Raw genomic sequence first — 25,964 nt, 5'->3', positions numbered from 1 at the left:
AAAGTATTATACCTTAAAAGGCCAAGGAACAGATTTGTTTGCATGCTTTAATGCCCCTCTTCCCAGCAGCATATACTCACCATATCTTCCCCCCAGCCTTTCGGCAACTAGGAGAGAAAGGTATACCCAATTCAGTATGGGTATGGAGGAGTATATGACATCCATTCCTCTCATGTGACACAATTGGTGCTTGGTAATTGATCCAACACGTTTACATGGCAGCGTGGAGTGCTCAGTTCTGTATAAACTCCAACTAAAACTACTCAACCTTTATACAGAACTTCCTTTTCCTGTTACCGATAGATGAGTGAATGGAAGGTCAGTATATGCTGCTGCAGACGGTGGCATTAAAGTGGACGTGTTGCTTTGCCTTGCGTATGCAAAGCATACGGTTTCTTTAAGACATCCGTGGATATGGGATAATCCTCACCTGATGCAATTATTTGACACTTGCCATGTAAAAATATATGATGGGTGTCTCATGTGTGGATGGTGCTGCATTGGGTAAAACTATTGTTTTTATTCATCCTGGAGACTACTGTATGCAGTGAACTTCCAACACTGCAATTTACAGTCATAGATGATGGTAGTGGCTTGCCTGCTCTCCCCCTGGTCTTTTCACAAAAACATTTTGTAATCTTTTCATGGAATACAAGGCGTTTTGTGAATGGATGACAAGAGCTTGTGACGATTGTTCACCCTTCTGCTCGTCCATTTACTATTCTGTAAAAAAGAATTCAAGATGTTTTGTGTATGGATGAGGTGGAGAGCAACAATGTGTACCCACTATCTGTCCTGGAGCCATGACTGTTGGCTTTATCGCCGGAAATTCGGTGCTTGAAGCAGTGTCCGGGATGAATGAAAGTAACTGTTTTACCTAACGCAGCAGCATCCACACATGAGACAAGCATCATTAGAGATGCATTAATTTCATTTGTTAAAAGTGAAACTATAGTAGTTTTTGGAAAGCCTTATTTTTTTAATATTCACAAGTTTATAAACTGATTTTATCTCATTTTATTTTATTGCTGTTACACATGACACGGTGTTGGCTGTTAAATCTGGACTTTCTAATAACAAAGACCAGCAAACCTGCTCATTTTTTTATTGCATCAGTCTCGTTGGTTTCATACGAACTAGCAGAGGGAGCTGGGGGGTGGCCCGCACCTGACCCATTTATCTGTGTGTATTGTGAATAGATCAAAACTGCAAATGTCGAGCAGAAATCTGGCAGAACAGGTTTCAGTGAAAATCCTGCTAACTGCAAGTGGGAAATATAAAATATCCATATGAAATAATTAATACTCTATATACCCGAGAAAAATAAAATAAAAATATTGTAACATAATATTTATTTAAGAATGGTTCTAGAAAAAAAATGCATTCTTAACTATAAAGCAGGACAAATAATGCAAATATGTGTCAGAAGGAGGAAAAACAAAACAATAGGTCAATAGAAAACTGTCAAAATTTCAATCTAAAGAGGACTTTAAAAGTTTTTGTTTATTGAACACAATATAAGCGCAAACATATCACACGGTTCTTTCAGGCTCCATTAGTTTGCAATAACCATTTAAAAGAGTAATGATCTCTCTGAGTCTAGGCCAAGGTAACACTGAAAAGCAATTACCAGAATTACAAAGCTTGGACAACTCCAAATAAACATAGCTGTGCATTACAATTAACAGTTGTACTAGCTCACATAAATACTGCTTAAAAATCTGTTTCAGGTTTAGACCGTAAAGAATGTGCTTTAGATGATGTTTTTAAGAACTTTCCTTTACTTCAGTCGACAGAAGGCTTGTTTTATTTTTCAGTTTCAGTATACAGTTTGGTAACAATTTCCATGTATACTCATACAGTATATACATGGGTCAGTAAATACTGTATGTAAATTGTAAGAAGTAATGTTATCCTGGATATTATTTTAACATCTTGAATTCATTTTTGATGATGGCCAATGAAAGATAACATTAGTTGGTCTTGAAGGAGCTGCAGGACGCAGGTTAAAAAGGTATTGTAATTTTAATTATTACCATTCAGTGTCACATTATTTACATTCAAATATAGCATTAAAAAATGTTGTTGTTGGTTTGCATCCCTGTGATAGCGTGGGTTTCCCCCGGTGTACTCCCCTTTCCTCCCACACTCCAAAGACATGCTGGAAGGTTAATTGGCTCCGATCTAAATTGTCCCTGTGTGTATGCATGTGAGATGGAGACCTTAGATTGTTGGCTCCTTGAGGGCAGGGATTGATGTGAATGTGCACTATGTAAAGCGCTGTGTAAATTGTTGGTGCTATATAAATACCTGTAATAAATAAAAACAATTGATGCTGTATGAACCATACTGGCCATACACATAATAATCTGATTGTTTGCAACTACACACTCAAAACTAATTTTTCCGTTTTACATGTTTATCAGAGGGGGGAAATACCCATAGGGGGATTCTTGCATCTCTCAGGGATGTCAGCCGTTTTTGCCACCACCCCTTCAGGGCCTTTATGAAACTAAGTAGGGCACTTTTAATTATGCATTCTATCGCAATATTAAAATTAAATCTAGCTCTCATTTGGTTTTCCCTTCCAATTTGATTGCATTTCACTGATTACATGGGATCGATTCGAAGATACAAGAAACTGGATAGTAGGACAAATGCTAATTATTTTCAAGTTAGTCATATGGTGTATGTTGCTACCAAACAATTCTAAAATTAACATTTTCGTTTTGTTTATTTTTTTCCAAAAAACGTTTTATTTTGAATAAGATCACACTGAAACAAGCAGCACACTAAGGCCCCGTTCACATTGAGCGGATTGCTGCTTGTAAATCGCGCATATTGCTGCGCGATATCGCGAGATCTCGCTCGTCCTATGCTTTTCAATGGCGCTTTTAGATCTACCGCGCAATATCGCCTGTAGCTCGTCGCTTGTGCAGGACCCTTTTTTTGCGTGGATGTCGCGCGATTTTGCTCTTTTTGCATGCAGCCCAATAGTGAAGGTCGCGCCCGAAAAGTCACGCTATAAGGATCGCGCAGACATCCGCTCGAGGTAAGTGTCACTCAGTGTGAATGGAGCCTTAAAGTGATATTGAAGTCAAAATGTTTGAAAACTATTTTAAATGCTGATGAAATCACTTACAATGGATGCTGCTTCTTGACACTTAAAAGTTTTAGTTGCCTTCAGAAGCAGCTGGTCCCCTGAGAACTGGCCCTGGTATCCTGTTTTAGGGTGGCTCCTTTCTTTTGCAGGGCCCTATAGAGCCATCCTTGTGTGTGCTTGGAAGCTGTGTGGCTCCACAAAACACACAGACACAGCAAGGTAAGACACTTCCATGCTCCCTGCTCTCCCCTGCTCCTACCTCTTCCTTTATCCAAGCTAGTAGATGGAGAGCTGCTGGAGATTGCTCTGTCCCTTGTGATCCTGTACTGAACAGGAAGTTCAGGGAAGCTGATCTGAGAGAGTTGGAGGCAGCTGTTTGGAAACATGATGACTAAGTGCTTAGGCAAAAGTTTGAAGAAATACTTTGCTGGGCAATGTATTTTTTTTTTAATCTGAATTATTTAAAAAAAAAATGGGGAGTTTAATACTACTTTAAACATCCAACATTGAATGATTGTTTTAGACAATAGTCAGTTGTTTTAGACTGAATGGTCAGTTGAATGAACGATTAGTGGTGTATTGATGCGATTAGTGGTGTATTGATGCACATGTCTAGCATTCCATTGGACTTTTTGTATTGGTTTAAAGAACACTGTCATGTACCAAGACTAATTTCTGTTAGTATCTTAGTATGTAAATAGTTAGTATACTTTTAATTGAAGCTTACAGATTAAACAGGTTCGCTGTTATTTTAAAAGAAAAAAACCCTGCAGTGTACAAGCTATGTTCTCCATGAGCAAAACCATTATAAAATGTTATATCACAGGCTTCTACACAGGACAGCTAGTATCAGTGGCGTCACAAGGGGGGGGGGAGGTGCCGCCCACACCCGGGTGACACCATTGGAGGGGCGACACCTAAATCACTGACAGTCATTTTGGTGTCACCCCCTCTAAAAAGTCGGGCACTTGGTCATAGACCGAGAGCCCGACAGTGTCAGGAGAGAGGAGGGGACCCAGCGGCATACCTCACCCCACCCTGTGAACGTTGCCTCCTCTCTCTGCCGGCGTCCATAACAAAGATGGCCGCATATGTGCGATGGCATCATGGCGCACGCGTGTGGTGACGTCACGCACGTGCGTGATGATGTAACGGTGGGGTGTCACCCGGCCTCGGGACGCCCCTGGCCAGTATACTTTGAATTTTAACTGTTGAACTTTTAAAAGTAAATGTTATCACTTTTAATTGTATGAGAAAAATAACCTGCATCACACATCGTAGGTTCCTTATGAACAATGTCATTGTGGAATTGTATATCGCAGGCTCTACACTGGGTTTAGAGAGCCAACCATATGGACCGTCATTTAGTTATGTGGTTTTGCCATTGGTGATTAGTCAAAACATTAAGACCACTTTCCGTGTTGATGGAGTGACATTTGATAAAAACTATACACTGAAGACAATAATTGGCAACTTCAAACAATAAACCAAAGATCGTACAAGTACAATTTTCCAATTACTATGCCACAGGAAATTTTCCATACAAGACAAACTATGAACCTAACTGAAGAGGGTGACCATTTAATGACAATAATGCCAAGGTATATTATCTCAGTACAACTGTTGATTGTATAACTCCAATAATGCCATTACTGAGCTAAAACAAAATCCTATAAAGCAGTGTCAATGTACATTTCTAGGCCAGCATATAGCAATACTTTCTGGTCTATACCAGAACTGGTGAATGCCAATATGCCTCTGCTGATCCCTCCCAATGCCTTCTCATATAACGATATACACTTACTGCTTTTTATCTGCCCATGCATGGTCACTTTGTACAACAAGTTGTTGCCGGAATAAGTTTAGTGATCTCCCATATGTATAATTATATTGGTGAACACATAGGGCTTATTTATGAAGCCTAGCACAATGAAAAGGTAAAACTACTGCCCAAAACAACTGGTCAGACTTTTTCTTACATTCTCCCATGGAAGGTTAGGGAATGTAGGAACGTAATCCCTGTTTGGTTGCTATAGACAAAAGTTTTATTTTTCTTCAGTTTTCATAAAAACTTACTCTAGAATTGCAAGGTGAAATATTCTGAACAATCTAACAATAGTCTCAAAGCTTTCAAAGTATTTGTTGAAAAAATGCTTTTATACTGTGAGTAAATATGAGGCCTAGAACATACACATTAGAGCCATTACTGCATCCTGGTGCTGGTGAAGAAATTGAGATAATCAGTTAATGCATTTACCATTGCATTTGGCAATTTTTCTTAAGGATAAAGGCTGATAAGGAGCACATCCTGTTAGGTTAACGTAACAAATTCTGGGGAGGGAGGTGCCAAAAAAACTATATATAACATTTAAGGTCGGCGTGACCAGTTTTACCAAAACCCCGGGCAGCAGCAGTACTGCCATAGAAAAGGGTATAATCGGGGACTGGAAGGAACAGCCGAAAATAGAGGGGTGGCTACAGGCATACTGCAATGAACCTCTTCTTACTCCTATGCTTCAGCATCTTGCTGGGCAGCACAGGTATGTAGTAAAGGAACATGAAGACAAGTCATACCATTCAACAATTACAATAGGACATCACAACACACACAAACCAATGCTTCAGTGCTTTATGGGATGAGCAGAGCATTAGTACACACTATAACCTACATTCTATACCACACTGCCATCACTTTCCTTCTTGCAGACCTGGATCCATACTCTACCTGAGTAAAAATAATGGCATTTGCAATACTCACATCTACACAATTCTATTCATACACATTTATTCACTGTCAACTAATCGGTGAAAAAATGGAAATATGTTTTTGTCACCTTTGGAACTTTTTGGATATTGGGATTGTGGCTGAGGTTAATATATTTGAATGATATTACATTTTATATATGTAATCCGAGGTAATCTTTACCAACTGCAACAGCCCAAAGCAAACAAGCAAAAGAGAAATAGTGTGTATTAACCTACCCATCAATATTATTATTATTATACAGGATTTATATAGCGCCAACAGTTTGTGCAGCGCTTTACAAAATGGGGCAGACAGTACAGTCACAAAGCAATCTCAGTACAATAGGGTTAGTCAAGTCAAAATAATAAAAAATAACTTTTCGAGTACATCTCTGCAATATATGTATATTTTACCATGTGTTGTCTCTTTAAAAACACTGCAGAAATGAAAAAGTACAGAAAAAAAAGTTAGTTCTTAAAATCCTGTAGTGAACAACACAATGGCTCTGCTGCACTGAAATCCAACAGTCTAGAAGAGTTCTCCTCTTGGGATTGCAGTGCATCAGAGGTAATGTTGTCAACTCACTAGAGAAATTTAGAAGCTCACTGAATTTCTGGAAGTATAATCAGGTATTTGTCTGTATTTACAGCATTTCTAACTAGACAAATCACGGGGCATGTTTATTTATGTCAGAGATGTACTGAATATGTTTTTTTTGTGCCCAGACATACACTTTAAGCTAATTATCAAGCTAAACAGTTAACCAAAAAGTTGATATGCTGATTATGATTCTGCATACATGCTTCTGTATGCATGCTTTTAGTCCTAACTCATATTAGTATTTATAAGCTGATATAAGTCTGTTTTTCATTATTTGTAGTTTAAACATACATTTTCCCTTCCTCCACCAGCTGCAATTCATGAATTGGCTGCAAGTTCTTCAAGCAATTATCTAAAAGCAGGCAAGAGTCATTTTACTATAGAACGAGTAGCAGCATTAAAATGCTCCCTAGGGGCTAAATTTCATGGATGACTTTAAAGTGACACTAAACTCAGGAGTTAAATTTAGAAAATGTATTCAATATTCTAACTATTAACAAAACTGGAACTTATTTGCTGACACTGTCCTTCCTTCTCGAAGGTGGCTATTTTTGTTCTCCATGGTCCCTGTGTGTGTTGTAAAGTAGCCACCACTCCAAGCTCTCGCCTGTAATGGACTACAATCGCAATACAAATTAGTAAACTAAACATGAGATTGTATTTAATCACGGGAGTGAGCTTGGAGTAGTGACTACTTTACAACATGCGCAAGGACCATGGGGAACAAAAGTAGCTACCCCCCAGAAGGAAGGACAGTGTCAGCATGAATTCAGAGATTATCTGAGGATCTACAGCTGAGTGATACACAGATAAGCTGCATTTTTGTTAATAGTTAGGGTACCTGAATATATTTTTAAAATGTAACTCCTAATTTAGTATCACTTTAAATCTTTAGCTACTATACTATTTTCCCACTTCCCAACAGTACAGTGTTTCCTACGTGCTGACACACTATATGGTCAAACGTTTGTGGATACCTGACCAGTACACCTCTGTTAGCTTGAAGGGCATCCTAAACAGAGCCCTAACCCCATCCTACTAAACCTCTTGTAGATGAACTGGAACATCAGCTGAGAACCAAGCCTCTAATCTAACTACTTGACCTCACAAATGTCCTATTGTCTTAATGGACACAAATTCCCACATACCCACTCAAATATCTTGCGGAAAGCTGGTCTAGAACATTGGAGGTTGTGATAACTGCAAAGAGGGTGCCAATGCCATAAAAATATCTATGGTTTGGGATGTCGAAAAGGTTTAAATACCTGTGATGTTTAGGTTTCCCCAAACTGTTGGCCATATAGCATAATATGATTACCAACAAGTGGTTAAATCACATACGGGTCTATTCACTAAGCTGCTGAGGGCAGCCGAGTGAACAACCGACCCCAAGTGAAGTGAGCCGAGCACTGAAATCAGCCGTACATCGGCTTGCTTCACATGGCTTCGGGTCGGCCGAACATGCTCAGCATGTTCGTTCTGGGAGCCTCCCGCTCCCGGCCGGGAGCATTGTACCCGCCCTCTGCTGATGGACCTGATGGAGAACTGCAGCAGAGGGCGGGTACAATGCTAGTTTACTATTGGCCATTGCAAATTGAAATAGCCAATAGGAATGTAGCAATGCATTCCAATGGGAATTTATTATTTTTTTTCTATTCTGACATCGCTCCGTGTCAGAATAAAGAAAAAAAAAGAAACAGCAGTGTTTCTCTCCTTGGCGGCCGGGAGCAGAAGACTCGGCCACGTTCGGGAGCTAGCTACGGCTAGATCCTTCGGCAGCTTCGTGAATAGACCCCTTAGAGTTGAGATTCCCTAGTCTAGCCCTAGACAGACATATCTCTGTCATATGTACAAAGCTGCAAATAAAGATCATTGTGACACATTACACATATGTTCTATAGCTTAGTGATTTCAGCCTTGGGTCTTCCATATCTTGGTATTTGAAGTGTCACAGTACAGGAATTCAATAAAGTCTTCTTCCTAATTTGACTGCTAAATAGAAAAACACAGGTGATGGGTCACTTTTGGCTTTCAGTAGTGATTTGTATGTCTCTTTAGTCTCTCTATTTCACCTATACAGTACATGGCCAGTCTTCCCAAGTGATGCATTCATTGCTGGTTTTTGTTGGGTTTTGTATAAACATAGCTTAAATTAGTCACCTGAAGGATAATTGTTTGTGTGAGCAGTGTGCTTTCAAGCAGTCATTAAAAAATACTTTAATTTGATACATGAGGTGAAGGTTTGAAAGCCAGGCCAATCTACAGCAATCCTATTAAGAGCAGATAATATATTACACCTAAACCAATTCCAGCACAAGCGGAGTCTCTATCATTTCTTAAAAGTCCAGGGTTAGGTTGACAAGTTGTTCCTAAGTAATTAAATGTGTACAAATACTTTTCTAATTATTTTTGGTTACAGAATCTGACGATGATGTAGATGAAATGCTAGATGTTTAGTTGTTCACATGTACTTTAAAGAGCCACGAAGCTCAGGAGTTAAGTCGCCAAAATGCATTCAAGTACCTTAACTATTAACAAAAATGTAGTTTAATAGTGCATTACTAAGCTGTAGATCCTCAAATCAAGAATCTCATGTTTAGTTTACTAATTGGAATTGAGATTATAGTCCATCACGGGAGCAAGCTTGGAGCGGTGGCTTCTTTATAACACACACAGGGACCATGGGTAACAAAAGTAGCCACCTTCCAGAAGGAAGAACAATGTCAGCACCAATTCAGAGATGATTTGAGGATCTACACCTGAGTGATACACAAATAAGCTACTGTAGTTAATAGTTAAGGTACTTGAATGCATTTTTTTAATTTAACTCCTGAGTTTAGTGTAACTTTAAGTTGTTAGTAGAAAACAATCGGACTGGAAAAAGGTCCCCCAACACTAACACAGAAGGATGTAAAGTTGAAGTGATGCTTTTTAGTAATAACTAAACAGATTTACAGTGCAACCTTCCAAGTAATGAATTATGTTCTTAAAGGATTTTTCCACCACCTACAAGGATGGCTTGAATCTATGAACAGTGTCAGTCATATAGGTTTAACCCAATCTTTTGATAATCCAGTTGTTTCAATTTTGCAGTTGCATCTATAAGGCCCTGAGCAGTTTATCGCACGATTACCGCCGCGAAATTGAGCATATTTCCGCGTGATATCGATTTTATGTAGCTTGTCCAATGCATTTCAATGGAGCTGTTCACATCTCACAGCTCAATGTCGCCTGTAGCTCGTCGCTCAAGCTTGTTGTCGCTCGTACATGACTCAGATGTGAATAGGGTCCATTGAAACAATGGGGTTCCTCCTATTAGCATTGTAACACTTAGGCATGCAAGCTACAAAACGCTCAGGTGTGAATAGGGCCTGAGATTTCCCTTGCTAGTGGCACTTGGTTTATGACAGGTCTGCTCCCACTAGTGGTTATATAATCATATATGATCTATATCAATTCTGATATGGGTCACTGTTCAGAATCTCCAACCAACTGTGATGTTGACTGATATATACTGTATAATATAATAATAAATATGTCTTACAAGTGTCACAACTAGTAATATTACCACAATCAACCACCTTCATAGGCTCCAAAAATTACCCTGTTCATGAACACATTTGCTGGTTTTAAATAAAAATAAATATTTTATCTATATTTTAATATTATTCATCATTATTTTATATTTTCTAATTATGGTTAAACATCATTTTTCCCCCAGGTTCAAGTCCAAACCATAGGCTATGTAAGTAAAATAGATTTCTCTCCTATGATTTTAGTGTTGCAAAAATGTTTGAATTCTTGTTTCCATGGCAACTTATCAAATATTAGGAAGAAGCTGTTTTGATTGCTAACACTATGGAGTAGATTCATAATGGAAAGCAGATGTCATTATCCACTCTCTGTTATACTCTGCAAGGCTATGCACACCATCAGACCACATTTGATGGCCATTTAACAAACATGGGCCATGGTGTGGAGCCTGTGGTAGAATATAGGGTTTATGCCCCTTAATCCACAGAGAGATCACCATGATTAGAGGAAAGCTGGCAATGTAATTTTGACAGGATATATTACCGTTCTCTCCACATGTTTTGTCCATACATTAAAAAGGTCTCCACCTGCTTCAGGGTGCCAAAGCTGGCAAAACACTAAGCACATTTATAAAGCACATCACTGTACAATACATTTTTTTTTTTTTAATCTGCAGTATGGCATGATAAGGCCATACCATTGCTTAAGAAAGTAACCCCTATGGTGTTTTGAAAAAATATATAAGGGCCAATTCATAATAGAAAGCAGTTCTCTGCTCCGCAGTGCAAGTCCACATCATGGTCTGCATTTGACAGCCCTTTCATAAAATGCGGACCATGGTGTGGAGCTTGCAATGCCCCATGAAGTTCTCTCTGCTAGTGCAGCAAAGAAGGTCCCGGTCCTGGAGGATAGCCGTTCATGTAACTTTGGCAGGTCACTTTATTAGGCTTTCCAGGCTTTTTGTTTTTCTTCACCAAACTTTGATTAATTTCCAATGTGCTCCAGTAGTACTAGCACTACAAAATTAATATCACCCATAGCAGAATGTGTTTATGTGTGTGTATACATATAGCCGGGCTCAACATTTCAAGCCCTGAACTACTAGCCAGGCCTTAAGAGTTACTAGCCACCAGTTGCCCCACCTAACCCTTACCCTGCCCCGGCCTTAACTCCGCCCCTAAACATACCCTCTTAAAAATTCTTATTCTTATCTTATGATAGTTGCCGCTTGTAAACGGCAGATTAGGGATTCCTGCTGCAGGGAAACGCAAGTTCCTGATGCAGGAATCCCTAATCACACCTGAAATATACTGTAGGTGTGAATGGGGCCTAATATACACATACACTAAAGGTGCCCATACACCTGCTAATCGGCCGGTGTATGGGCAGCGTGCGACCGCTTCTACTGTAAGGTCGTACGACGTTCGTCTTCCAAGCACGCTGAAAAACCTGCCGAAAATTGTACGATTTTTGGCGAGTTGGTGGCGTGGTCAGAAGACGAATGCCGCATGTGCACACTGCCCGCTGAGCACTGCAATCATCGCAAGTACGATCTGCCTGTCCAATTTTAATCACCTTACAACCATCGCACAACAAAAGTTGTGCGATTCTCCTCACATACTTTCTTTCGGCTAAAGCTCAGAACTGTCAGAGCTCCGGCCGAAGGAAGCCGGAGCTGACAGGAGCTGCGGGCCACATAGTACCGGCTTGCGGGCCGGGATTGGACCGCTACTTGGAGACCCAAATTTCCACTCGCCCTCATTTTATTTTTACTTGCCAAATGCGAGCAGGCAAGTGGAAATTTTGAGCCCTGCATACAGTATATGTATATGGCAAGATACAATTACGTGATACATCAAAACTGCTTTTTAAGACAACGGTGTTTCAGTTTGTATTGCAATAACATTATGTGATATATTTGGCTCTTTAGTACTATCACTGAAATTGATATCTCACAGTTTTATTTTTGTCAGAGCACACACCTAGTTGTAAAATACTGTTTTGTTTTTTACAGCATTTCAACGATTCCTGATACCGCTGTCCAATGGTGAGAGCCTTGACTGGTTGTCTTTTTTGTACAGAGTGCTTTTACACAGCCACTGTTTATAAACTATGCATTTGTAGTGATGAATGGTGAAGGCTTGCAAGGTTGGAGTCCATTCTCCATATTCCTTCCTGTTAGTAATCAAGCCATTCTTTCATATTACATTGACCAAATTGGGGAATAGGGTCTACCTGGCTTCTGAAAATATTGATTTGAGTGCATAACTCTGCTATTTGTGCTTTTTTTTTTAAACAGGCACCCATAATGTAGGGTGTACCCATAATGTAACAGCTACCTGATCATGACACAAAACATAGCCTTCTAGATGCCTAATTCACATTTATTACATTTAATGGCCCCAACCCTGAAATTGCATCTCTAGACGAAACTTTATTTTCAGTTTGTGATTGAGTGGGGAAGGATTGGAGTCTCAATAAGGTTTTTCTTTTTTTGGTTGACCCTGCTGGGGAGAGTTACCATCTCTGATTCTTCTGACAACCATTGTTATCAGGAAAGAAAGTTATAGGAGATCCAAATACAAATTAAAGTTGTTGTCACCAGAACAGTATGTAAGGGGAAATCATCCAATGAGGCCCCATGTTCTGGTCATAATGTGATAACTGTCATAACATAACTGGTAATAGCTTGACTGCTGAGAATCATAGTTAAACACTTTTACATTGAAAATATTTTTGTTACCTTTGCCCTCCGACTGCCAATGAATACTAGACAAAATAACTTTGTTGGAAGGGCAAGGCCACAGCTTTAATGACGTATTATAATCATATCAAACATAACTCTTTTCTGTTTACATTAAATCGTGCCAGTCACTGATAAACCATGAGCACCAAACATCATGACTTTATAACACAATGCAGAAAATCAGTCTTCACCTTCAGTTCTAGACAGATGTCTAACCATCAAAGAATTGATGCAAAGTTAACGTGGTAACCGATTAAGCTGGCAAGATCAAAAACATGCCAACAAAGCTGGGACAAGTTATAAAAGAAAAAAAAAGGGAGAGTGGGCGGGGATGTTCATCATGCTGGTCGACTCCCGAGAGGCCAGCAAGCCCACTTCCTCCCACTTATAACACTTTACTTGTATCCGCCTTTGTAAGCTATCCCCCAATTAATAATTGATTACACCCCCTTATACAGAAGGGGTCCATTTTACTGACCACATCCTCACTGCATGATTCCAGCTGTCAAGGCTCCCTCTCCTTACAGGTCACGGGATCTGCCATTCCTCTCACTTCCTTCCTGGGATATCTACACAGACAGCAAAATAGCTTTTAATTAATCACTACTCAATTCAAAACTAAACAAATATATTTTGGCCAGAGAAAAACGTTAATCAATTAACATGACATCTTATTTCCGGTGCTTTCACTAACTTTTTCTAAAAGAAACAAAAAATAGTACTTTTAGAGCCTTGCGCTGCCCTTAATGTGATAATACATCTACTGATCTAAGGACATAACACTTTTATTAATTAGATCTAAAAAATAATGTAATAACAGTTGTAAAGCTCCGGCCTAAAATATACAGCTTTATTTTTGATCCTCTTATTTTTATGCTTTTTACAGATACCAGTGATCCAGCAGAAGCAGAATATGATTCAACTGACAGTAAGTATATGTTCAGATTCCCATATAAAATGCTACTTTTACTATTGCAATCATTTATCTTTATTATGAAGCAATTCAGGTTTTCTGTAAAGTGAGCCTTACATAATTTAATCTTTAAAAGTAAATGCCCTGCCTAAGAGCAGACACCACAAGTGAGATTAAAGCAGAACTCCGGGAAAACTTTTAATAACCCTTGCAGTGGGGCTACCCCCGCACTGCAAGGCTTAACTGCTTGTTTTGGCCGAGCGAGGAAAATAACAAAGTTAGATTTACCTTAACCTCTGAGCCGGACGGCTGTCACAGTGCTCCCTTCCAACTGCCTCTTCCTATACTGCAGCAATGGCATGTCCCTCGGCCTCCTCACAATATCGTGTATAGAATGTGATGACTCAGGGACCTTAGACCGCTGCAGCTGAGGGGGAGTGATGCTGGAAGGACCAGTCGAAGAGCAAGCCAGCTCCAAGGATCAGGTGAGTATACATTTTTTTTCCTCCCTAGTCCAAAATGAGCAGTTAACCCTTGCAACCCTAGCCCCACTGCAATGGTTAATAAAAGTTTTGCCTTTAAATTAGAGGGCACAGAAGAACATCCCTGGAGGTAACAGAATGCATTTTGTAGTCTCTGGCAGCACTTTTCCTTAAACAATTTAAAATGAAAAATGGATGAAATCCCAAATTCATAGATTCCTGCCCCCCTGTCTGTGCCACTGATCTTCACTCTTTTGAAGAGCTAAGCTTGCTAAATTATAGTGAAGATTTGCTCCATAGTGTGGTTCCTTCTGTCACCCCTCTGTCACTATTGTGTCCTTAAGGCTGGGTTCACACCTAGGCGTATTGAATATGCGCGTTTGTCGCGCATTTTTACCGCGATCCGCGGTAAAAAAAACATGCGGCAAACGCGCGTTTCTGTGGGCTACTTGGCTGTATCCCAATGGAAAAGCGAGACCAAAACGCCCCAAAGAAGTACATGTACTTCTTTGGGCGTAGGCCGTTTTGTAGCGCGTTCAGACGGGCTGAAATACGCCCAGGTGTGAACCATACCCATAGGAAACAATGGGATTTCTGTGTTTGAGCGTTTTGCAGAGCGTTCGAACGGGCTACAAAACGCCCAGGTGTGAACCAGGCCTTAGTGATGTTGGGAGTTGGCGGAAGGGACCAGAACACTGTGGGTGACCAGGCAATAGACACACCCAAAAGCTTTGAATGCTGAAAAGTTTTAAGCAAGCAAGGATGGACAGCATGGGACAGGTAAGTATTATTTCATTCCTTTACACAGACATCTTGTATTATTGCTTAATCTAGCAACAAATTCCCTTTAAATAATTTCAAGATTTCATTCATATCTCACATTATTAAGTGCACTGAAGCTCCCAGGTTCCCAGGGTAATTGGGCTGATTTTTTTTAAAGAAGATTTGAGTATTCACCTAATAAATTGTTTAAATATTTGCCTTAATCATCCAATCATGTGAAATGCAGATTCCTGACTTATTCTTACTTATTTCATCAGCACATGATTGGGTATTTAAAGTGAACAGCAATTTGCTTATTACATGATTGGATAATTGAAGGGAATTTGCAAACAATTTACTGAGTGAAGATTTGTAACTCCTTTAGTATATCGGCCTCCCTATCTAGTGTGTGTGTGTTTTTTTACGTATTTCTCTATTTTCACCAGATGGACAACTATCACTCCACATATGTTTTTCAATTTTAGTAGAGCTAAGCCTTTGCTTATATAAAAGTTTACACAACAGTTTACTTTAACCTTTCCTCTTTACAGATGACTATTTTATTGGTGGTCTTGGAGTAGGCCCTGCTAACTATTCAACCTGTAAGTTTTTTTTTTCTACTTTACACCAACACATCTTATCTGTTTTACTCGTTTTATTCCTTTATTTGCCATGTTACAATCCAACTCAATCGTTTAGCTTATAATTTGTCTCAGTTGCACTTGTGTCTCAAATTTGACTTACCTTTAACAACCTAAGGTGGTTAGCCTGCAAACTGATACAAATTAAAAGTAGACCACAATTATGAATTTGAAAAATATTTAGCACATAAATATTTACTAACTAATTAATACTAACTAAATTATTAGTAGTATTAATATTATATAATGTAAACTAATCAGTTATGACACATTTCTTTCCATTTATAAATAAGTAACCTTTTGTTTATTATCTTTGCCTTTTTCTAGGCTCCAACAAAGGAACTTGCTCCACCTGGGGCAACAATCACTTCTTCACATTTGACAATGATCTCTATGAGTTTACTGGATCCTGCAACTATGTCTTTGCCACCGTCTGTAGCACTAACTCCCCTGAGTTTAATGTCCAAGTGCAGAGGTCCAGTGGAACTTCTATTAGCAGGATTATGATACAGGTTGGAGCAATCAACGTGGTTGTAAATGGAAACACAATCACAATCATGGGAAAGTAAGTCCAAATATATTTAAAGTATATCTAAAGCCATTTTTTTTTCTTTTTAGTTTTGGCTAGAAAATGGAGTTCTGAAAACCCTTATCACATTTCTTAGCTGCTTGTGTCTCCGTGGTGAAACTTTCATTCACTTCCTAACCTCCGTAAGTTAGGAGGCAAATTAATTCCTCCCTTGTCAGTTGTCATTGACACAAGTGTGCCCCTCAGAAGATTTCACCTATGTTCGTTCTGTGGTGACAACTAAAGTTTTTATATTTTTCCCTTACTTTTACTCATGGTGACAGTGATCACCAGGACAAATAGAATATGTGAATCTCCCTAGCAGAGGCACAGACAGCAATCCTTCCCCAGTTTATCCAAAACAGAAACAAAACTGTCAACTTTAGATTATTTATAACAAGTATTTTTTATAGCAATGACAATTTACACAGAATTACATACTGTATATTCACATCAGTCCCTGCCCTCGTGGAACTTACAATGTAAGGTGCTTATCTCACATGTATATATACAGGGCTGATTTAGACAGGAGCCAGTTAACTTTACAGCAGAGGAGGAAATCGGAGTACCCAGAGAAAACCCACAGACGCACAGGGAGAACAGACAGACTCCTTGCAGTCAGTATCTAGACTGGGATACACATCAGGGACCCCCAGTATTGCACGGCAGAAGTGCTAACCACTAAGCCACTGTCATTTGTCAGGCTTACCAAATATATGCTAACTAATTTCATTCGAATATGATCATACCGTAATATCTTTTCCTTAGTTGGTTATTTCTATAGTGCGTCTTTTTTTTTTGCTAGGAAAATAAGTCTACCTTACATGACCAGTGGAATTGAAATTATGAAGACTGGGGCTATAACTAAGCTGTTTGCTAAACAAAAAGGATTTGAGCTGATTGTGACATGGAGCAGTGACAGCAATATCATGGTAAGTTGGGGTAACCTTAGGTAATATTACAGGTTTGTCCAAAAAATCTGACCATCCCATGAACCAACATTACAGGAGATGTCTGTTATAGTTCTTATAATTTAGCATAAAGCGACCCTTTCAGTTTCAAGAAAGCAAGCAAAAGATCCCTGCTAGTGAAGAGGTAGTTTACTTGCTTATCAGGTGGTCCGTGTTTTCAACCTCCCCTCTGTTCCACTACTGCAGCCTCCATCAGTGATTTCACCATTCCACCAGGCCCGGCGCTAGCGCAAGGCAAGTAAGGCGGGCGCCTTACGGCGCTGCAGGGTAAGGGCGGAAAAAACAGGGCATTTTGACAAGTACTCGTACTTTTATATAGCCCTAGGTATAGCTCACTAGATAACCCAGTTATTACTCAAAGGCAAAAACTGTTAACACACACAATTTCATGTTCCTTTATAAACAAAAGGCTGGGGTGTCTGCTGACATCAATAGACAGAAAAATCCCCTACCTATCTGGCATCTATGGATAACTTTGCAATCACTGGACATTATGGCTTTATTCAACATCCATCCTTATTTTAAATATTTCATAAGAAAAGATCATCAGCTTAAAGGAGGACTATGGGGTTAAGTCTTTTCCCCATAGTACTCCTTAGGGTAACGGGAGGACACAAACTAGCGTCCTCCCGTCACCCTAGGCTCAGTATACCGCGAGCTGTAGCTCCCGGTATACTGAGAGGCCGCAGCTGAAGCGGATCCTGACAATTATGTCTGGATCCGCCCAGCTGTGTGACTGACAGCTGGCTCTGCCTATCTAGAGGCAGAGCCAGCTGTACCCGCCCCCTCCCCCGTCCGTTCCACCAGTCAGCGCTGGCGGAGCGGGTAGGGGGTTATCCAGACCCTCCCCTGTCACGGCAGAGAGCCGTGACAGGATTCGAGAGGTGAGCGAACGCCGGTATGTGTTCGCTCACCTCCCGATCTACTGAGCCGACCTGTGACAGTCTCATTGTCACAGGTTGGCTATAACTATGAGGTGAGTGAAAAGCACTCACTTCATAGTTCTCCTTTAACAGAACGTCTTTTTTATATGATGTTTCACTTTTAATGTGCTTGTTGTGTCATTGGTTTTATTATTATGTCATAAGAACAGCCACCAAACAGGAAGCTCAACATGTGTGTTTATATACATATGCAATATATAAAGAAGCCCCGGGTACATATCTAATTAAAGAGCAAACAAGCTTTAGAAAGTAATCATTCATATTATTTGTAATAATCATCAAATCGCATTCATATTTGCAATCTAATCAATCGTACAAAGCAATACCCTCATTATATGACCTTATATCCCCTAGGGTGGTTGTGTACCACTGGTGTAGCATGTCTTTATGTGGCTGGGACACTGCCAGGCTCAGAATTTCTGTACCGATCTGCTTTGTTAGATAATTAGGGCCTATTTACACCAAAACCTCAGCTAAATCGCACACAAAAAAACATCTAAAACAAACATATTTACATACGTTTACATGCATTTGCTTTTTGGGGTTCCATCACTTCTACTTTGAAAGGAGATGCATTGCGTTTAAATGTGATACACATGTTTACACACATTGCGGTGTGAAGAAATACAGCCTGCTCTACTTTTTTAAATGCATCATACTGGTGTGGACTTCACCATTGAAAACCACTATTTTTTGTGTATATGTGTCTTGAACGCATTCAAAAACACATCAGAATGCAATGGGTGGGAAAGGGTCTTTAGGCTGATTTACTAAAGGAATTCTGAATTTTCACGCATTAAATTGTGTGAATATTCACTTCAATTATCAAAATGTGAAAAAAAAATCCAGTTTACTTTATTCACTCTAGCGTAAGCTATTAATGGCAGATAACAAAGGATGCATGGTGAAGCAATTCCTATGGGCATATAAATGTTCTACTGTATATAGAAACACTACTACTATTAATATTCCAAAAGGTCCTAATCTAAATTTTGTTTCTTTCTAAATAGGTGGAAGTGGACAGAAACTACATGAATAGAACATGCGGACTTTGTGGGAACTTCAATGGTGTCCACAAGGATGACTTTCTGGTGAATGGTAAGCTTCCCAAACCATTTATGGTATGCAACCTTTTAAGCATATTATGAAATAACATACACCCCAAACAATGTTTCATATTGGGAGTGATGACCATAGCAGACACCATGTATTGCTGCTGCAGGAAAGGAGTAAGAATCTTTTGCCTGGGGAACAAATACAACCAAGTAGCACTTTCATGATAGGTACAGATTCATATTTTGCATCAACAGCTTACTTTGTGGCACTTGGTCACATGACATCTCAGAGACGCAAAGGAAGCCTGTGCTACAAAACTTCCCTCTGCCAGACACTGTGACCACAGGTTTGAATAGGGAGCAGCTAGATATATAATGCCATTCATGTGCCACTGACTGCAGGTTCAGCACTGATGTCAGGGTTATGTATCTCTACTCTGGCCCACCAGTCAAACATATCTTATTAACACTGGTCCAGGGGGCAAAGGCCCCCAGTACAGTCCTCCCTTGGTTTGCTGGTTGTTTTAAAGATGGAAAGCTCTTGAAGTCAACCAAGAAGTGTGTGTGTGTGTGTGTGTGTGTGTGTGTGTGTGATTAGGGGGAAAGGGGTTCGAGAAAACACTTCAAAGGTACATCATTATATCTAGGTGCATACAATTTTATTATATTAGAGCATCCAAAACATCCTATATAATCCACTACTGTTCAAATCAGACTAAAAGTGAAGTCCATAGAAAGGTTAAGATATATTCTTTCTCCACATTATGCTTTAGAACAATGAAAAACACTTCAGAAAGAAAAAACATTTACCCTAAATTAATACAAAATATCGAACACTTCCTTCAAATGTCCATATATAAACTTTAGCATATACTATGTTTAAACCCTTCCATTTAATATGTGATAAATTATCAAACAGTAGTGTAACCTTCCTTACAGCCCAGGAAAGTGTCCGTATTCCTAATGATAGTAAATAACCCTCCTTAATTTGTTTTACAGGAAAAATGTTGACACCTTATCAGTATGCCAGTTTGCAGCAGATTGATGACCCAAATGAAATTTGCCCTCCTCAGGCTCCTCAGATAAACATGTTAAACAATCATCAATATGTAAGTTGACTTTTTAATTAACCTTCACATTCACAGTACTGTATTAGAAAACTATGAACTGACTGAATTTTACTTGTGTTTCCTCTAGCTAACCGATTGTTATAATCTTCTGGATCAAGTCTCTACTATTTGTATGGTATCGAAGATTCCATTTATTAAAAGGTGCCAGCAGGACCTGCAGGAATGTGACATCCCAGGGGACAGAAACTGTGCATGTGCAACCCTTTCGGAGTACTCTACAAGATGTGCCTTGTGCTCACAGCCAGTCAGCAACTGGAGGACCAAGAACCTGTGCTGTGAGTACATTTTAAGAACAGACAAAAAAAACAGATGTGACAAGTTTTAGTCCATTTAATTTTTCTCCATTGTACATAATAAAGGGACTTTTCACCCTTTAGACGTAACCCTTTAAATCCTCCATGTAATAATTTCTTCTCTGTGTTATATCAGGAAGTCCCATCCAGAAGTTTCATTAGTTCAGGCATGTCATACTTGGTTTTCTGTGGCCCTCTAACTCCTTTTATACAGCCCTCAGTAGTTTAACTAGGGGGTAAAAATGAATGCGCCCCTAGCTGTTCTCCAGTTGATAAGTTGCACATCCTTACATACTTTTGCAGCTAAAAATTTCACGAAATGTTTTGTGGCCCTTTAATCTGAGATTAAAATTGAAAGTTGTAATTTTAACTATAGTGTTAAGTTCCAGAGTGCCATAATATTTTTCTGGAATAAAGTAGGGGGCTGACAGTAGACATAATACGGCCCCGTTGAAGATTTAGTACTCTCAGTTCAGCCCACTGTGTCATCTGAAGCACAATCATGCAGAAGATTAACTGTGACTGGTCATTGCTTCATTGCTTACCATTGTGTTGAACATACAAGAATGAAAAAGGGACAATTTGGAATTTGTTCTTGCCAAGTATTATACCGTGATAGGTGTACAAATATCTTATAGGCTCCTCACTATGCATGAGTGCTTTCCTCTGTGTAACTGACCATTTAGGTCAGTCAGGACATGGACTGCAACACTGGTCAATAATAATCCTATAAAAAATGAGTGTGCAGCGCTATAGGTGCTTCATATACAACACATATATTGATTGTGCTGAATCTCTCCTGTAGTGAGTGTGATCCTTTTTCAGGAATATAAAAAATGTGTAAAAAAGACTTCAAACAAATAAGCAAAAAATATGTGGACAAACTGCAATCAATGCTAAGTGATCTCAGTGTCACCATGTAACAATACCCTTAACTATTTAGGGTAAAACAGATAAGTGCATCATAAATGAAAAATTCACTGTGTAGCTGTGTATCAGCTAAAATGAAAACATAATCAGATCATGATCAATAATCGGTGATAGTCTATCAAACGAAAATTCAAATGTGATAATAGTGCATAAAGTCCAAAGTAAAATCGAAGCCCAAACAGAAGTATTCCAACACCGCTGTGCAAGTGTCCACGAATCCCCCTCTGGGGTGCGCACTCACCCCACTGTTGTGGAAAATAAGCAGTGTAGATGGATCAAATACGTCCACATTCAAGATATTCTATCCGGCAGTATCCAGTCACTCGAGCATTGGTGGGATCATAAAAGAAAATTCCTCATGGTGTGGCAAGTATACACATTTATTTTAAAAAAACATAGAGAACTTACAGTTAAAACAGCAAAGACCGGCCGGTCAAATCACAGCGCCAAATACAGCGTCCGCAAGGCATATACTTCCTTGTTAACCCCTGTAAGGATTGTTACTGAAGTGGACCTGCATCCCTTCTAATAATAATCCTATAGTCTTCATTCATTTTATTGGCCCTGCTATCCCAGGAAAACTTCAACAAAAAAGGGTATTTGCTTTTCTTTCACAAGCATTGCACGCATCTTAGCACACTGTAATTTTTTGTGCAATTCTCTTGTATTACAGATTTCTGTATTTGATGCTTGTATTAAAAAGGGCTAAAAACAAACTGCTGAAACAACTTAAAGGGGATGAAAGAGCTTTAATAGTCAGCAATAGGCATACTCTAAAATAGGAAAATGGATTTGGTGGTCAACAGACAACATATCAAAGGAATCCTTTCCTGAGAAAGTATCCCTCTCAACTCTCCTTCTGAAAATGTTAATTGCCTACCTGTCAAGCTGATTTAATGGTTTTGGGACTGGGTTTACCATTAGGCACAGTAAGCATGCACTTATAGGTAGTACAGGCTGCATTTACCCTGCATAATTATTGGACACAAATTTTTTCCATCCCTTTATCAGTAGAAATAATCATATCATACCACAAACCTTTTCCATCTCTTTATCAGTAGAAATAATCATCCCATACTGTATATGTATACACAGTATGAGATGGGAACCAGGAACCAGATAAGAGCCAAGAACCAGGAAAACAGGAAACACCCTATGTAAATGAGATGACATTTGCTGGGGGCAAAATCATGGCAATTTATATGGATTTTCCCACCGTCCTTTTGCAGCTTACAATCTTCAATCTCTTAGTAAGGCTTTTCATGAGATCGTAACTGTGTGTCTGTGGGAATTGGATCCTTTCAGCCAAAAAGTATTTTGGAGTTTAGTTACTGATGTTGAACAAGAAGACCTGGCTCACATTTGTTGTTCCAATTCATCCCCAATGTGTTCAGTGAGGGGAGGGCAGGGTTCTGTGCAGGCCATTCAACTTCTTCAACACCAAACTCATTAACTATATCTGTATGGACCTGGCATTTTACACATTTATGTTGTGAGATCGAAATAGTCTTATCCAGATTGTTGCCAGTCAGAAGCCCACAATTGTGTCTTAGCCATAGCAAGAACAGTACTCTACAATTGAAACCACTGAACTCAATTATTTGGAGGGATGCCCATGTACTTCAGGCTATGTAGTGTATTTATCAAAGTACAAGTTTAAAAAAACAAAAACATGATACAACATTAAGGTTCTTTAGGATTCCTGCTCATGCTCCTTAGCTGAAGTTCTTAGTTATTTTGAGAAAAAACGATAGGCAAGAGCACGCTCTTTCAAACAATTAAGCTATGAAATGCCATGAGAAACAATATATCAGACTTCTGGTGCTATGGTGAACAGCAAAAAGGAAATTTCCCAAAATTCTTTAATGACCCAGTATCATGTAGGCAGGGCGATGACTAAAATGTGATAGCCAAATAGTGAATTAAAAACCATACATTTTTGTATGATTATAATTACAGTGAAACACAATACAATGCAACACTAATTTCCTTACTGCAGAGATAAACTATTGTCATTAAAATACATAAAGGTAATTCAATATTTGACTTTTTATAGCACTACACTATGGAATGATTACTTTAATTATTCTGGATAATGAGCTGGCCTGCCTTTTTATTACAGGGGTATTATATGGTTGGATTTCACAATCTGTCATTTTGATTGTCAGTTCCTAAGAATGCTGTAATACCTGTACTGATAGAGGATTGAGAGTAGTTTCACTAGGTATAGGGAGGATATAAGACATGGGTATGCAACCACAGCACATAAACTGTTGTGGAACTACAAGTCCCATGAGCCATTGCAAGACTTTGACAGGCACAGGCATTACTTCCAGAAGGCAAGATGGAATTTGTATTTTCTCCACAGCTGGAGCGCCGAGATTACCTACCCCTGACTGAGGTATGGCAGTTCTACACAGACTTCAAGGTTTAAAAAAGTCTCAGTAGGCTCCCAACAAACTGGGGAATAGTTCTAGATCCATCACAACATACAAAACCTTACAGACAAAGTTCAGCACAACGATAGAGGATGAATTATACTCAAGGGACCCTTTTGTATTATTATCTGCTTCAACAAGTTCCAAAGTAAGGAGAATATTCCCTTAACCAGAAAAAGTGCCCTCTCATTAGACAGCTTCCATTGCATTCCTGTTTCAGTTACAACTCAAAATGTTTCATTTTTCCTCCCTTTTAGTCCTGGTGAATGGTCACCAGGACAAATGGAGAGTGAATTCCACTCCTTTTCTGCGGTGGATATACTCAAACTTTAAACAGAGATTTTAAATAATTCTCATCTCTGCAAGAAATGGAATGAACATGACTTGCTCATGGGTCCCATGGGCCCTATATTACACGGGAGCAATTCTCTGCGCTCTTTACATCAGACTATTGGTCCCTACTACATATTATCTTGCAGGTCACCTTTACATCCATTTGTTGCAAAGCCTATGATAAATCACAGGAGAACAGCCTTAAAAAAAGCAAAGGAATGCAGTCACCACATCTAAGGACTGGTAAGCTGCAATATATTAAATTTTTGTTCTTGAGGTTAGATACACTTTAAATGGTCCCTGAATACTGGCTTAGAAAACACTGACATATACTATAATACTATATATACTAAAGCTATGCTTTACTGATGTGTATGTTACCTATTATCTTCTTTGTTTTTTCTTCTTTTATAGCCTTGGGCACATGTCCATCCAATCAGATTTATGAAGAATGTGCAAGTCCCTGCAGCCCCACTTGTTCGAACCCTCAATACACATGTAATTCACACTGTGTTTATGGCTGCTTCTGCCCACCAGGTAACTTAGACAGTATGAATTTAAACCTAAAAGGTCCTGCTCTACCAAAGTTCACTGGACTATATGCAAACAACTTAATCTGCTCATGTAGGGGGGAGATGTAGGATATTAGATCCTTAGAGTTCCTGAGGGTTATGCTGGGCATGTAATCCATCAAGATATTGTCTTAAGTACTGTATGGGGGTAATGAGACAGAAAAGTTTGGGTCATATCTACAACTCTATATGGTCCACAGGTTCTGCCCTGATATCAGTGATCCTTTTTAGAGTTTGGGAGCCTCTCTCTCTGAAAGCAAAAATCTATTTAAAACAATAGCCATGGGAGAACACCAGAGTTCTAGTAGTATAGCTTTTGTACCTTTTACAGATCCCAGTGGAGAGATTAGCCCCAGAAATTCCAGTTTAAGCACAACCACAATATATTATTTTTGGCTTTATCACAAGCATTGATGTTATGCTGCCTTGGCCAAATCTTACATTTATTACCTGAGACATTGCTGCTGTGCAATGTCACTGTTCAGACTTAACCTAGACTGGGCTAAGCTAAAGCCAATATAAAGGGCAGAGGCATGATTACTGAGGGGAGATCTGCCAGCCCGGACACTTGGGCTGCCAATAGACTTCAGAGTCAGCTATAGGCATAATCCAACAATAGATTAGGCATTAGTCTGATGAACTTCCTGTGTAAACATGAACACTCAGCACAGTGCAAAACTCACTGTTATCTGGCATCCACGGGGTATGGTAGATTCCGGATAAATGTAGTTTCGTTTGCTTGGGAGTTACTATTAAAAATAGGTCTAACTAATGCCATACCCCCTACTATACCTTACCATAACATAAACTCTGTATTGGCTTCATAATAATATTGAAATGCAGTAATCAAAAGCAAATTAGGACAAATAGACACTCTTCAAACAAAATAAGACAAATAGGCACACGTTCCTTTCCAGCATAATACATGCCGTAGGTCAGCAGAACAGTAAGTACACAGGGGATTTTTTCTGGTTAGATGATAGTTCTGGTTAATTAAATACCGGATAACAGAGAGTTTAATGTATTTATGTTTACAGAGAGGTGGGAGGATGATGGAGCTAATGCTGGCTTATCCTTGGAAACACCTATTCCCTCAAAAACTCAACTCATGGTATCTGCAGCACACATACATGAGAGGATCACCTAAAAACACAATTATCAGTATAGGGTTGACATATAAATGAATGGAAACAAGCTTAAATA

General features: G+C 39.2%; 1 protein-coding gene across 1 annotated transcript in view; it reads left to right on the top strand.

The window, feature by feature from the left end:
- Positions 1-803: 803 nt before the first annotated feature.
- MUC6 (mucin 6, oligomeric mucus/gel-forming) overlaps positions 804-25,964 on the top strand; it is a gene marked incomplete at its 3' end in the record, with an annotated part of 50,960 nt that continues 25,799 nt past the window's right edge. The window contains exons 1-8 of the mRNA XM_018565652.1: positions 804-864; positions 13,616-13,657; positions 15,855-16,092; positions 16,901-17,027; positions 19,021-19,108; positions 20,065-20,174; positions 20,263-20,470; positions 24,604-24,726. Of these exons, the coding sequence (XP_018421154.1) occupies positions 804-864; positions 13,616-13,657; positions 15,855-16,092; positions 16,901-17,027; positions 19,021-19,108; positions 20,065-20,174; positions 20,263-20,470; positions 24,604-24,726 (997 nt within the window). The remainder of the gene's footprint in view (positions 865-13,615; positions 13,658-15,854; positions 16,093-16,900; positions 17,028-19,020; positions 19,109-20,064; positions 20,175-20,262; positions 20,471-24,603; positions 24,727-25,964) is intronic.

The sequence above is a fragment of the Nanorana parkeri genome, unplaced genomic scaffold, assembly GCF_000935625.1.
Source record: "Nanorana parkeri isolate BGI_ZX_2015 unplaced genomic scaffold, ASM93562v1 scaffold870, whole genome shotgun sequence".
Taxonomy (NCBI): Eukaryota; Metazoa; Chordata; class Amphibia; order Anura; family Dicroglossidae; genus Nanorana; species Nanorana parkeri.
The sequence above is the reverse complement of the archived record's forward strand: the minus strand, read 5'-3'. Positions and strand labels throughout refer to the sequence as shown.